This window comes from Populus alba, chromosome 12, assembly GCF_005239225.2.
Source record: "Populus alba chromosome 12, ASM523922v2, whole genome shotgun sequence".
Classification (NCBI taxonomy): domain Eukaryota; kingdom Viridiplantae; phylum Streptophyta; class Magnoliopsida; order Malpighiales; family Salicaceae; genus Populus; species Populus alba.
In genome coordinates, this window is record NC_133295.1 from 9822025 (window position 1) to 9837478 (window position 15454).

Below are 15454 nucleotides of genomic sequence, written 5' to 3' on the forward strand. Positions count from 1 at the left end.
ATTCATTTGTTCTCTTCGGATCTTGAGCGCTGCCTTTAAGCACTGTTGGATTGTTCTTTTCCCATAAAAAAATCATTAGCAATGTTTTTTCAGAGAAGCTAATAGAAAGAAGAGGAGGATAACTAATATAACGTTTTTAGAAATATAGTTGTGATTATTTTTAAAATATATTTTATTTAAAAATATATTAAAATAATTATTTTAATTTTAAAAATTATTTTTAATATAAATACATTAAAATAAATAAAAACATCAAAAAAATATTAATTTAAATTAAAAAATAAAAAATTAATTTTTTTCAAAAATATTTTTGAAATGTAAAAATAAATAAGATCTAAGTTTTACAAGAAAAAAAAAATTAATAACCATATTTTTTTATCTTTTTCCCCCTTTTTTGCGGGCAATTTTTCTTGTTTCCTTAATAATATGATTGGAGATGTGCTTTTGAAAAAATTTGATTTTTAAAAATTAATTTTTTTTATAAGTTAATATCAAAAATAAATTTTAAAAAATAAAAATAATAATAATATTTTAATACATTTTTAAACAAAAACACTTTAAAAATAACCTCCATCACATTTACTGATTAATTTTCATTTTTTTATTTTTATTTTTATTTTATATTTTTATTGAACATTTTATCAAATTAGATACGTGTCATAATAACATGGTTATTCATCAACTCTTGATGTAACGAAGACAAAAAAAACAAAGCACTGGTGAAAACGAGTACAAGGGACGTTTAAAACAACAAATCAAAAGAATAGGGACTAAGAAAATATTGAGAAGAGAGACTATTTGACCAAAAATCTGATTGGCTGTTCTTAAGAACTTTTACGGATGAGCTATGGTGCTGGAATTCCAGTCCTCCTAAAAGAATCCATCTTCTCCTTTTTTTGTGAAACGCCAGCTTTTTCTTCCTGTCTCTAGCAAAAACCAAAGGAATACTAGTCTGTTTCGTTGAAACTAGAAAGGAACCATGTCGATTTGCAGGTTTCTGAAGTGGGTGATGTTGCTTCTTGTCATCTTTCCTAGTTTATTTGACCCTTCACTGTCACACTTTGATTCAGCTAAGAAGAAACAAATGCGAGAGAAAGTCCGAAAGATGTAAGCAAAATTCATGCTCAATTTCACTCATTTTAATTTCTTTTTTCGTTTTGTTCTGATGGATGCTTAAGTCTTTGGCTCCTTGGAATGCTTGTGTTTGAAAGTTTCTGTTTTAATTTCTTTTTGTGTGACGTTTTGGACAAGTATTGCTTGCTCTTTTCAACTTATTGGTTTTTGAGTTATAGTCATGATTTCTTAGGTAGTGTAATAAAAGATTACAGAAACTCAATTGATTTTCCTTATTTTGGAGCTTGACATTATCAAATTCTTACAGGAATAAATAAATAACACTATTTAGCATGGTTTGACCAACCTGAAAAAATAACTGCAAAGAGATATGATCAACTGAAATCCGAAGGCTTTGTCTTTTGATTGATTGCATGCCAAAAGCTCAAATGTTTTAGCACTTGACCATTTATTTAGAAGCTGTGTGACATAATTCCAATTCAATGTGGTTATTATTTGAGCTTGTTGATGAAAATGGGAACAAGATATAAGGCAGAAGAAAAGAGCTTTATTAACAGAAAGTTGAATTATTTTTGTTGACTAGTTTGGCGAGTCAAAATGTTTCTCAGTACATTCGCTTTTTGTACCTTTGTTGCAGGTTCTACCATGCATATGAAAACTACATGACACATGCATTTCCGGTCAGTTGTTCATTTTCTTTGTCCATATTTTTGGATTAGTATATCTGTTTCTTTTGGCAATCTTGAATTTGTTCTTTGATCAAATTGCAGCATGATGAGCTCAAGCCTCTTACCAGAAGTTTCACCGACTCACTTTGTGAGCTTGGAAATTTGAAGGTGATTGATGATGCATTAATGGGAAGTGTAAATAATAGTTAATTGCTAATAGAATTGACAGTCTTTAATCTTATTTTCAGCTTGAGCACTTACCACAAAACTATAATGGAACTGCCCTTACACTCATTGAATCATTGTCTAGGTATGCTACTTGAATACCCTATTAGTAGATTTTGACATTTAAGTCTATAATCTGTGTTTTATGAGTTATTCAGTTTTTTGTTCATTCTTGATATCAAATAGTTACAAGTATCATTGAATGATTACTCTGATATAAGTTTTCTCTTGATCTCTTTCTCTTACAGTCTTGTTATTTTGGGTAACTACACAGAGTTTGAAAGGGCAGTTCTCTGGCTTTCTGAAAATCTTTCATTTGATGTTGATGCAAGAGTAAACCTTTTTGAGGTACTAACTTGTTGATCAACTCGGAAATACCTGCATTTAGTTACCTGAAAGTTTTGTGCAATTTAATCTGTTTACTTGGCTCTACTTTTTACAATTTTTGGATTTTGGGTGAAGCGGTTCAAAGAATATCTTGAATCTACTTGCACTTTTGAATTTCTTAATGGGGCTATTTCACACCTGTTCTTTTGTGTAGGGCAACATAAGAGTTCTTGGAGGACTTGTTTCTGCTCATATTCTTGCAACTGATTCTATGAACAGGCTGATTCAAGGATCTTACAAGAATCAGCTACTTGATCTGGCTAAAGATCTAGGACAACGCTTCCTACCTGCATTTGATACGCCCACTGGATTGCCATATGCCTGGATTAACTTGAAGGTACTGTCTGAAAGATGCTTAATTTCAAAGGTGTATTCCAATTTCGAACAATAAAAAACTTGAGCTGAAATCCAAATTCTCTTAAGGAATGTTAGTGCACACAATATTGATACAAGTTCTTATATCCCTTAAACTCCCCCCTACCAACACACAATATGAAACATTGCATTAAGCTATATGCATACAACATAAGTGTATTTTGCTTAAAAGCAATGTGTGCACAAGGCGTTGTGAAAAGATATCATATTTTGTATTGGTTTCTACATTCACCTAAATGATGTCCTGTGGGGGTAAATCCATGCAAATGGGTTACTTCCTAGGAGCTATGGAAAAATAGCACCTTGGTTCATTTAGTTAATAACTAAGACTCCAAGAAGACAGATGGTTATGTCGTAACCAAAGAATTAGATGGTTTAGATTCCATAGAATTTTATGTGCACACCGAATTATTTTCCATATATAGCGCGCTCTTCAGGCAGATCTAGACATACCTCCTCCTTATGTAGGACAAGAGAGCAAAAAAAACCCAAATACTAGAAATGATGTAGGATAGAAGAACAAAATCACCAATAAGGGAGACACACTTGTTCTTGAAGGGATCAAATCATGAAAGACACTCAATCTTGACAAAAAAAAACCAGGAGAGACACCCTGAATCTCAGAGAAAGCAATACAAGAGAGACGAACTCAATCTCAAAGAAAACTCAGTTTATTTTATTCAATAATTCAACGAACAAAATAACTTATGTCTAGATATGCACCAAACCATATAAAATAGGAAATCCTAGTAAGTTTTAATTTAATAAGGAAACTAAAATCTTAATTTAACTACTAAATAATAGATAATAATGCTCCTAAATAATAAAATCTGGAATAGTCATACTTGCCCTTCATTCTCCATCTTTCTCACTTGTTTGGAAAAAACTCAACCTCAAGTTCGAAAGTGATGAAGTAACAAAAACTCTATGAATTTGCACTCCATAGCCTAAAGAAATGTTTTTGTACTTCATACCTTTTAGTCTTCTCCAATTATGATAACAATATTGGCAATAAGACAGGCTTCTCAAGTGCCTTCTCAACTACAATACTCAATTTGGAAGGAAAAAAAAAGTCAATGTGATCAACCACTTCTTTGAACTCTCAAAAATAGAATCTTCAATTAGTAACACTTCACTATCTTTTTGTATAAGACCCTTTGCTTTAACTTCGTCATCCACAAAATCATGCTCTTCTTTTGTTAGAAAATCACATTCTCCTCTAACAAGTTTTCTCCAATATCTTCTTCAATGCCATCAACTTGTTCTACAATGGCTACTTGTTTATAAAATGCCCTTTTATTTTGAACTGATCAGATGTAGTATTGAGTTGAGTGTGGTTGGCTTGCAGAGTTTGAATTTGGGTTTTCAAAGAAGTAATAGCATTAGTGATTTTGGAGACCTCAACATTACTAAGCAATGGAGCTTGATAAACTGCATGTTGTGAAAATCTGACTTCCTGTTTTGGAGGATAGATGATATCAATAAGACTCACATTCTCATAATACATTCATAACTTACCCATGTTTATGAATCAAATATCCATCTTACAACAATTGTCACAAACACAAGTGCCTTTAAGTCTAAATAGAGGCAAAACGAACAAAAGCTAACTCCTCAAACTTAAGTATATTCTCCAACTAACTATTGTAATATAATATTTCATTTATGACATCCACATTGATAGGATAAAGAATGTACGAGAATCTAACCAATAAGAAATCCACATTGATTATGTCACAAGCTGAGAAAAGAATCCCGCAAATTGATTTCACAAGCCCAAAAATGAAACTAAAAGAAACCCACTCTATTGCAATTGAATTAAACCAGCCTGATGACTCCCACCAATATACAGTAGTCAAAGGCAAGATGGAATTGTTGGCTTGAAAAAGTGGCTGCTAATTGCTTAGAACAAATATGGTACTCGTGTAGCTTTGTGGTCCAAAATGTGACCCCTTTTTGCCACCAACCCAAAGTACCTCAATTATACCCCTTTTCTAATTCTTTTTTTTTTTTTTTGAGAGAGAGAGAGATAGAACAAGAACCATAGATGAATTTCATGGTGGATCCAAATTGATGTTGGACAAAAGAGAAAAAAAAAACACCAAATTACGAGAATTGATGTAGGATAGAAGAACAAAATCATCAACAAGAAAGACATACTCAATCTTGAAGAGACCAAATCAAGACAAATCAAGAGATACACAATTGATCATGGAGAAAGTAATACAAGAGAGTCAAACTCAATCTTGAAGAAAACTCAGTTTATTTTATTCAATAATTCAATGATCAAAATAACTAATGTCTAGGTGCTTATTTATATGCAACAAACCAAATAAAATAGGAAAACATAATAAGTTTAAATTCAATAAGGAAATTAAAATCCTAATTTAACTAAATAATAAATGCTAATATTTTTTAAATAATAAAATCTTGAATAGTCGTACAATATTAAAATTTCTAAATTAATAAATATTAATTTTCATTGTTTTCCTTCATTCTCAATCAATACCTGTCTCTCCTTATCAGTGAACATTTATTTTAGCTTTTCATAAGTATGAATATGTTTTGCTGGTTTTGTTTGTAAGAAGGATATATGACACTGCAGCAATGCGAAATTCTGTGGACAGTATGGATTAATGAAGAATGAGACTACTGAAACAAGCACCTCAGGATGTGGTGAGAGTCTTTTCCATTCCATTACAAGTTTAAGTTGATGTCATCACAGAATGTGCTATCCTGAAATTGGTTAACTTTCCATGTTTGAACATAGGTTCTCTGATTCTTGAAATGGGAGCCTTATCACGATTAACTGGTGACCCTAAATATGAGTCTGCATCCTTGCGGGCTCTTCGAAAGTTGTGGAGCATGCGTAGTTCTTTAAATTTGCTAGGAACAACACTTGATGTGGAAACTGGGGAATGGATTGAGCATTCATCAGGGATCGGTGCTGGTATGCAATTGACAGTGCTTTGATATACTTTAGGTGCTAGGTTTTGTATCATGAAGTTTACAAGGTTCCAATAATGAAGATTTAATTCATTTCATTAATAGTACTGTTAGATTCTTTAATGGACTTGAACTGTGCTATAGCTCCTGGTGGGATTGCATGCTTAAATTATATTTCACTTCATGTTCATTAACTAACCTCGATGTTAGTGACTCTTGTTCTTGTGTGGTTGCATGTAGGGGTTGATTCATTCTATGAGTATCTATTCAAGGCTCACATTCTTTTTGGAAAGGAGGACTTCTGGAGAATGTTTCATTCTGCTTATCTTGCGGTGCAGAAATATTTCAGACATGGTCCATGGTACTAAACTGAGAGGAACTTTCTATAGTATTGAACTTGTGTATGGGTTCTTTTGTGACTCCCTTTTTCCCCTTCTTGTTTCTTTGTTGTTTTCCTCGTTGTTGGTAGGAGTTGGGGTAGGTTGGGGATGGGGGCTTTATCGTTTAGGTGTAGATGGAATTTTGGGGTTTGCTATACCCCATACCTATTTGGAATCTCATGTAGTGAATCAAGAAAAAGTTGATCGAATTTGTTTCTGAGGACTACAAAATACACTGTTGATGTAAAGCATCTTTCTTTAATTTAGGTACCATGAAGCTGATATGAGGACTGGAAAAGCAACGTATTGGCAACTGACAAGCCTTCAAGCATTCTGGCCTGGCCTACAGGCAAGTAACTGAAATCTTGTATGTCCCAGATGGTATTATTGATTCCTCAAAAGGATCATCTGATTTTAGTTTTTATGATGTCATTATTAGGTTCTTGTTGGGGATATTGAAGCTGCAAACTCATCACACCGTGAATTTGTACATGTATGGAAGAAGTTTGGGGTGCTACCAGAAAGGTATCATGCATTGGTTTTTCTATAATCTTCTTTGATCCTGTTCTAGGAAGAGAACTATCAGCTTGTCATTATATCACACTTTCAGTGAACTTTTATTGATAGAAAAGAAATTAACATGGGTAATGAACACTCAGGTATTTGCTGGACCATCAAATGGTGCACCCCACAGAGAAGTACTATCCACTGCGCCCTGAATTAGCAGAATCAACATTCTACTTATATCAAGCTACTAAAGGTCTGATTGTTTTATTTTGCAGTTCTTTAGTTTTAGCTTTTCCCTGGAAGATTTAGATTTTCACTTTATTTCTTTCAGAATTATTTCTTTAAAATGCTTGGGTCAGGTGAATGTGTCCATCTGTATACCATTTTCAACTGCCAGTAACATATGGGGAAAGTTTCCATTTGCTAGACCTTTCAAACGTAGAAAATTTGCAAAGCCATCAGGTTCTTGAACCATGGACTTCGTTTGTAAATCATATATGCAATGCATGGCTTCATATGGCTTCTGATTCCCAAGTTGTGTTCTCATGTTGATATTCTTTACTGATTTTTTCTGTATCTGTTTACATATGTTTTTTTTTATATATATATTGCCTCTGAGCGTTGGCTCTTGTGGGAAAGGGGTGGGTAGGGTTTGAAAACATCACAAGAGTAAACTTGCCATTAGAGAAAGAGAGACAGAGGTAGCAAACTAAGATTAAAGGTTGAGGTGTGCATGGATTGTTTCCCTTTACCCTGTTTTTTTGCTTGAACATCGAGGCCAGATAAAAGGCTAGAATATTGATACTACTCTTCATGCAGAATAATGGCATGAGGCTGAGTGACTTCTCTATTAACAAACAACTTAACATCTAAAGTATTTTGAACATTGTTGATTCTACTATTCTCCATTTAATTGGCAAAAAGGGCACAACCGAGGGAGGACAGACATTTTTTTCTTACTGACATCCATTTATGCATAAATGCATTGCTGATTGCAGAGCTCTTCAATTTTGCTATACAGTCTTTTAGTTAGCTGAAGAGCAAGAAAAGCTCGATTTGTAACCTCTTCTAAACTTGTATGTATTTATTGCTTATGAAAATTCCCAGATCCGTGGTACATAGAAGTGGGTGAAGCAATTGTTGATTCTCTTAATTTATACACCAAAGTCGAAGGAGGATTTGCAAGCATTAGGGATGTTACAACCATGCAAACAGAAGATCATCAGCATAGTTTCTTTCTTGCTGAAACGTAAGTGGTTTTTGCCCTGACAACTCAAATTTAAAGAAACTTCTTTTCAGCTATATCATTGGTATATGAGAAATGAAATTTCTCATGTAATATACTCTTTTTTGCAGGTGCAAGTATTTGTATCTTCTCTTTGATGATTCATTTTTGGTTGATCGGAATTATATATTCACTACCGAGGGTCACCCTTTGCCTGTGCTAAGTGCTTGGCACGAGAGACTGCCAGAGATATATATCCCATCAAACAGGACTTGTGTCAAGGTCTTTCCTTATAGTTCTCTCCATGTCTAGTGCTTTTTAAAAAATAATATCTAAATGAAAAACCTCCTGAGAATCCAGAAACTTTCCATGCCAGATAAGAACAGTTTACTTTCGACTTTCTCAGAAGCTTGTGAATTGCTGTCATACAATTTGGTTCAACCCTTTTTTCTAAATTTCATTTTGGAGTTGTACAGATTATATTCATTTCGTTCCAAATTAAATGCGAAGACCGGCTAGGTAATGAGTTGTTTTTACTTGTGCAGAAAGAAAAGCCAAAACGAGCAAGTGCAATGTCTCTGCAAGTCTGTCCTGCATTGAGTTTGAATTCAAGACATGGTGAACAACTGGTTGAGAGTGCTTGCCACATCCCTGATGCATAAAACGACCACAAGTGTTTCAGTGATGAAGAATGTGGAGTTGACTCAACTAGTTGTCGACGAAGATCATGTAGCCTGGGCGGTTACTGTGGGCTATGGTTGATCATATGAGACATTGATGGATCATGATGTTCTTTCACGACACAGCAATTGTTTTATAGGTAAACGAGGGTGAGGGGAAGAGAAAAAGGATTTCTTATAATCTTAAGAATGGTGGATAGAAAGTCTGTGGCAGGCATGCAATTATAACTTTAGTTTGATAAATTAGAAAAGGGGAGAGCATTACCTGTTACAGAATTTCTTCACAACAACGCAGTTTTGTATTTTAATCTCACTCTTGAAGCAAATATCCAGAGTATCTTATCACTGCTGAATCTCTTTTCTTATAAACATGACAATTTGCCAGTGTAAATTACTCTGGCAATGTCATTATTCAAAATTACAGAAAGAAATATGGTGCTAATACAGAGTTGTCATGAAGTATTCTAATGTTTCTTGTGATCATCGAACTATTTGGCATCATTTAAGAGCTCCCTTCCTATGGTCAAACGTTTTTTTTTCTTTCCTTTCAAATTCTCTCAAGGCAAAGCCAGCCTCTCAAAGTTCTCATTTTTTATTTATTTTAACCGTAAGATATCCTTAGGTCAGGTTTTGGACCTAAAAACTAGATTTCTTTCTCATCGAGTTTAAATAGGTCATCTATACAATGCCTAGGACGTTCACAGTTAGCTTGCATCCTTATTTAGGATTTGAATATCATAACTATTAAATTTTTTTTAAGAAAAAAACTGAAATTATTCAGTGTAGATCAAGATACAATTTATCATGGATTGTAATTGTTTTGCCCTAAAAACAAAACCTCAATAATCCTGTCTTGGATGTACAACAATCTATTCACAAGAGTTCATTCATCATTATTAAATTGATAAAGGTTAAAAATAGTCTTTTATATTTTTTAACCATAATAAAATGATTGATTTACCTTTAAGAATAAAAATACTAAATTGGTGTATATGAGCTTTTTCATCTTTTTAATTTTTTAGCACAATAAAAATGGTTGAATAACTTTTAAAAGCGAAAATTATTAAACTAGCTTACAAAAGCTTTTTCGTGTTTTCAATATGATTTTTGGTTATAATCAAATTGATTTAGGGATGACATGATATTTTAATAAATATTAAATATTATTAAAAAAAAATAATTACATGTGTATGAGGAATTGTCTAACGATGAAACACCAATTTCCACAACGACATTAGAACGTCATGGCACCTCCTTCCATTTGCGACATCATTTATAGTGGTTTAGGCAATAGTTTGTTGTCATTATCATCTTCTTTTTTCCCTATTTTCTCTTTTTTTCTCTTGAAATTCGCATTGATCATTGAAAATTTCATAGATATTATTTTATTATATTTCAACCTTGGTCTTTTTTATTTTTAATTTTTGTTCTTGTTTTTTTTATCAAATTTAAATTTATTTTCAATTTCATACTTAGATCTATGATTATGATCTAGATTTAAAAAAATTTAGTCGTCATTCTTTTATTTTGATTTTTTGTTTTTGATTCTTTTGTAAATTTGATTTTTCTTTTCAATTTCCTCCTTTAATTCAAAATTGTAGATTGTCCTCTTATTTACTTTTTATTTCAAATTAGGTTTTTATTTTTTTAAATTTTTTTTTATCCTTTTTATATAATTGATTTTTTCTCAATTTTATTATTCAAAATTTGATTTGTTGGGATTTATGATTTTTCTAGATAGAGTGTTTATGGTTCAGTGACTCAAGTAACTAGTTTGAAAAATTAACATAAATTAATTTTATTTTTTTATTTTTTTTCGATTTCATCATTCAAAGTTATTTTACAAGCATTCTATACAATGAGGAGTGGTAATATGGAACACAAAATGACAACAACAAGGTAGCATCTTGTCATTAGATACTATACTAAAATGCCTAAGTAAAATACTATAGAAATATTTTTTTTCATCCTCAAACTTGTTTGTTATTGTATCCTTTTATGTTCAAATTAATGACCAATTTGTAAGAATTTGTTAAGTGTGGGAAAAATTAAAAGTCAAGGGATCAAAGTGAAAAAACAAAGAGAAACTAGGTGGTTGTTTTAACACTTGGCGCAAAAAATTATCTTTCCTCTAATTTTTTTAAATTTATACATTTGTAGTTCCTATAATTTTTGACAACTCATTTTTTATTTACGATTTCAATTTTTTTTAGTTGTTGATACGAGAGTGAAGAGAGAGATGCTAGATTCTCATCAAAGAAAGAGAAAATAGTTTGTTTGATGTATTTCCAACCATAAAAAAGTTGATTTTAGTATCAATGAATTCTTTTTAATGAAGGAGTTTTATTGTGGTGTTTTTATTTAATCTTTATCTTGCTTTAAAATATATATTTAACCTTGAGAAGTTTTTCGGGTTGAGTTACAATTCTTACACTAATGTTTGGGTGATTTTAGATCACAATTGAGTTTAGATTGATCTTTATACTGTTTTTAGTATAAAAAAAAAAGAAAAAAAAGCGTGGTGACAAATATATTTTAGGGTCCAAAGACTTTTTTTTCTTTTTTTTTTCTTGACACTATTATGGTGATTAAAATCTAGATTTTCACTTAACAAACAACTCGTCATCTATAAATTTATTTATTAAAAAAAAAAAGAGTTATTGTTAAATATAATTAAGCATAAATGATAGTTCAGAAATCCATTGAGTGGTTTAAGTGATAGTTTAGCATCAATTTCTTTTATAAAAAAAAAAAAAAAAAAAAAAAAAAAAAAAACTGTTTCGCATCTTAGAATTTTTTATATTAAAACAATTGATTCAATTGAGCTGGAACCATAGTTTTTATTTGGTTCATCGGATTGTCCGGTTAATTTTTTTAAATTAAAATAATGTTATTTTAATATAAAAAAATTAATAAATTGTAACTAGATTTTTTACTGAGTCAATCTGACAATTTAATTGAGTTATATAAAATTTTTATTAATTTTTTTTTTAATCTAATCTAATTTTTGATCGGATTTCAAGTTAACTTGACAGATATAGCATGAAGTAACCCGTATTGCTAAAAAAATAAAATAAAATAAAAAGGAAAAAGAGCCACTTTTTTAGTGTCTATCCCCACACCAAACCTGCAAACGTCAATAGTTGTGTTAGATTTCAAGTGCTAGCTGGCATCCATTACAAGTCCAGCTGGATCACTGATCATTGTCAATCCAGAGTTGATAAGGGACAAGTGAGTGGTATGGATAGTTGAATATTTGTTTTTTTAAAATGTTTTTTATTTGAAAGTATATTAAAATAATATTTTTTTATTTTTTAAAAATTATTTTTAATGTTAATATATATAATTTAAAAATACTAAAATACATTAATTAAAAAAAATATTTGTTTAAAAATATTTTTAAAATACAAAAACAAATTTTCCACGATATCACACATGAGTTGTACGGATCTTCCAGTTACTTCTGTAAAGTCAGGAGACAACACACCCACCCCCATCTAGCTGGCTCGGCTTCATTTCCTAGTCTTGCTTTGTTTGTCGTGACTTGAGGCTACTCATGACTTTGCAGTCCAAAGGGCAAGAGATATTTTCATCTCCATGCCTGTTACTTGGCCTACCTGGAGCCCTATGGCCCCACAAGCTAGGTCATACGTGGCCTATCTACACCTGGAGGCTGGAGATGACCCCACAAGCTAGGTCATACTGTAATTACAAATTCTATGAATGACTAGTTTAGTCAGTAAGTGTCAAGACCTCTATAAAGTGCGTGTCAAGGCCAGCATTTATTTCGTGTACTTTAAAATCTGCTTAATTTCAAGAAAGTAGCAGCTAGCCAGCCAGCCATGGCAGTACGTTCGCTTCTTGCTTTGATGGTTTTGCTCTTCTGCCTCGCTGAGGTACAGGGTTGATCTGCTTTCACGGTTTATTCCTCACATGTATTTTGTTAAAAAGCATGAATGCATGATCGACATGATCTGCCTTTGCACTTTGCTTGCAGGTTTCGTCCGATCCCAAGATGGATACCGAAATACCCCGAGTTTTCCAGGCAAGGCTCGGCCCTTGCTGCGCATGTTTACTTTCTGCTTCAATATTTCTTGCAAAACGTTGCTAGTTAATGCTGTTTGTTTCTGCATTTGTGGTGTGTTTTTTCTGCAGCTTGTTGTGAGAGGTGGAAACAGGAGGCTCCTGCAAGACATAGGTACTGCGATGGATTTGAAACCGCTGTACATGGAATGCTTGAATGCCCTTTTCCATTTCTAAATCTGTAACATTTCTTTCTCCATTGATCTTCAGATTGTGGAGGGTTATGCACGCAGAGATGCAGTCTTCACTCAAGGCCTAATCTGTGCAACAGGGCCTGTGGCACCTGCTGTGTGAGATGCAAGTGCGTGCCTCCTGGGACCTCAGGGAACAGAGAGGTGTGTGGGACATGCTATACTGACATGACCACCCATGGGAACAAGACCAAGTGCCCATAGGACCAAGAACCATGGGCTCTGGGTAGCTTTCTGTCTTGGGTTCTCTTTTCAGCTTTTGTCTAATCAAATGATAATGTATCCAAGAGATGCTGCGGATAGTTCTTGCATTTTAGCTTCTGTTCTTGTTTGATTTCATGCATGGTAGGGATAAAAATGTTAAAATAGGTGTTTGTGAAAATCAATGTCTGTTGGTTTCGGCTAACTATTGTTCCCTCCTTTTCCATTACATCATTAGATTATTGACTCGCTCGCGGGGTTTGGTTAAATTTTCTCTTAAATATTAAAAATATAAAATGTTGATAATATTTTAATTTTTTCTATTGAAAAAAAAATTGATATGAAATTATAATTATAATAATTCTATAGAAATTAAATTAAAAATAAAATATAAAATTTAATTTTCAATTAATTATTTATTGAAAGATAAAATTCAAAAAATTAAATTGTGATAATTTGCTAAACATAAGATTATAAATATGATAATCTTATTAAAACTAAGATAACACTACATTAAATAAATTATAAAGTCATATTTGTAATCCTTCTAATATTAAAGAAAAAGATTTAAAAAAATAATTAAAAAAAAAAACATAAAATTTATCTAAGCCGGTTAAATTTATGATTTTATTTGATTTGAGGTAGGGTTATGAGATGAAAAATAATTATGTAGAAAAAAATAAACTTGATTTAACCAATAAAATTAACAACTTTAATAATAAAACTAAGATAAATCTTATAAAAGAGCAAATCAAATAAATTTTAAAGTTCAATCTCAAATTGATTTTGTCAAATTTAATATTAAACAATAAAAATATATAAAAACATTAATTAAAAAAACAACAAAAAAATAAGTTAAGTTGGGTTAATATATTTAAGCACTATTATTGGATCATAAAATTAAGATAAACTGAAAAAAAAATAAATTAAAACAAATCTTAAAGCCTAGTTTCTAATGAAACACAATATTAAATGATGAAATTAAAAAAAAAATTAAAAAAAATTGAATCAACCGGCTAAACTTGTAATCCAGGTCATGAGAAGAGAACAACCCAATAAAAAATAAATCCAATGTTGAAAAACTCGTGACTCAAGTCATGATATCAAGATAACCCTTTAAAAGAAAGAAAAAAAAAAAAACATGATTTTATCAAGGTTAAAATATCAAAACTCATGTTTCTAATAATAAGACCAAAATATCTTTATAAAAAATAAATTAAAATAAATTATGAAACTCAATTTCTAATTGATCCAATATTAAATGATAAAATTTTAAAAAAAAATTAATTAAAAAAAACATAAAAAATAACCTAAATCAACTCAAGTTAATTTCCATTAATCAATGTTCACTAGTCACGAGATTAAATAACCTAATAAAAAATAAATAAAACAAACTTGAACAAATCATATTAATCTAATAAACTCGTAATTTCATATTATTAGAGTTAGATAATCTAATAAAAAAAATTAATATTAAAAAAAAAAAATCAAAGATTTTTTTTTTTATTTGGAGTGAAAGTGGGAAACAACTGTTTATTGCCAGAGCACTTTTCCCCTGTAGTTTATTGTACTGTTAATTAATTAATAATCTCTTACACACGCGCGCGCGCTTCCACAGCATAGATTTACAGCACAACAAGGACGATAGAAAAATATAATGCTCAATATTTGTATATTAATTATATACATAAATAAGTCTGGCTACTGCAGTTTTTTTCAATTAAAAAAAAAACAGAAGAAGCTAAATATACTAGTTTATGCGAACCCTATGGTTGGTTTGAGTGTTTTGACTTCAAATTTCATAGTGACACAATTGTTTTTATTATTTTGACGCTCTAAACTAATAGAATCTTGCTGTATCACGTGACCTGCACGTGGAAGACATTGCCTTCCGATCTACCCCTATAAAAAACAATTAGCCCACCCACCCACATCATTTTCCTCCATTAGAGAAAAACCTCCCTCCATCGTCTCTGTAAACTTGAGGAGGATAACATATATATATATATGGCCGCTAGAAGCTACTCTCGAATATTTCAGAAAATCCATTGCACTCTTGATTTTCCCCTCTGAATATTTCAGTAACAGAGGATATCGCTTACAAGCCAACATTTATTTCATCACCTCAGTTTTCTTCTTCCAAGTTGATTCGCTCATTTGTAACCTCGCTGCAAGAGCATTTGTGAGAACCGGAGCTCCCTGCTCAAGACCCATTTCCTTTGGGAGAGCTTACTGCATGAATCATCCTATCATGCGTATGAAGCGAAGTTCTTGGCTGCGACACCATCAATTTAGCAGCCCTGTCAGCAGGCACCTCCACTTTCACCAAGAAAACAACGTTTGCTTGCAGAGTATCCTCGTTTTTTATCATCCAGTAAGCACGCTTATGAATCCATGCTCCTTCGAAAATTTCAGGACTTGGTAAGATAAGCTCGGGAAGAAGCTTATTCGCAAAGCCATTTGAAATGAGATAATAAATGGGGTCATAAATGACAAAATGACGCTCTACAGA

At 31.7% G+C, this 15454-nt stretch overlaps 2 protein-coding genes across 4 annotated transcripts; both read left to right on the forward strand.

Moving 5' to 3' along the window:
* Positions 1-783: 783 nt before the first annotated feature.
* LOC118044566 (alpha-mannosidase I MNS5) lies at positions 784-8814 on the forward strand. 3 transcript variants are annotated; one of them, XM_035052921.2, is made up of 15 exons: positions 786-1107; positions 1712-1754; positions 1845-1910; positions 1991-2052; positions 2216-2315; positions 2509-2691; positions 5357-5405; positions 5500-5679; positions 5916-6036; positions 6323-6404; positions 6495-6580; positions 6715-6815; positions 7670-7811; positions 7919-8069; positions 8333-8814. In XM_035052921.2, exons 1-15 carry the CDS (start codon positions 980-982, stop codon positions 8447-8449), a joined length of 1611 nt encoding a protein of 536 aa, XP_034908812.1. In that variant the 5' UTR covers positions 786-979; the 3' UTR covers positions 8450-8814. The 3 variants fall into 3 exon arrangements, with proteins under 3 accessions (XP_034908813.1, XP_034908812.1, XP_034908814.1); XM_035052922.2 differs by lacking the exon at positions 7919-8069 and having other exon boundaries at positions 784-1107; XM_035052923.2 differs by lacking the exon at positions 786-1107 and having other exon boundaries at positions 2242-2315.
* A 3407-nt stretch (positions 8815-12221) lies between these two features.
* LOC118044565 (snakin-2) lies at positions 12222-13147 on the forward strand. Its single transcript, XM_035052919.2, has 4 exons — positions 12222-12363; positions 12465-12512; positions 12623-12665; positions 12761-13147. Exons 1-4 carry the CDS (start codon positions 12310-12312, stop codon positions 12943-12945), a joined length of 330 nt encoding a protein of 109 aa, XP_034908810.1. The 5' UTR covers positions 12222-12309; the 3' UTR covers positions 12946-13147.
* The last annotated feature ends 2307 nt before the right edge of the window (positions 13148-15454 follow it).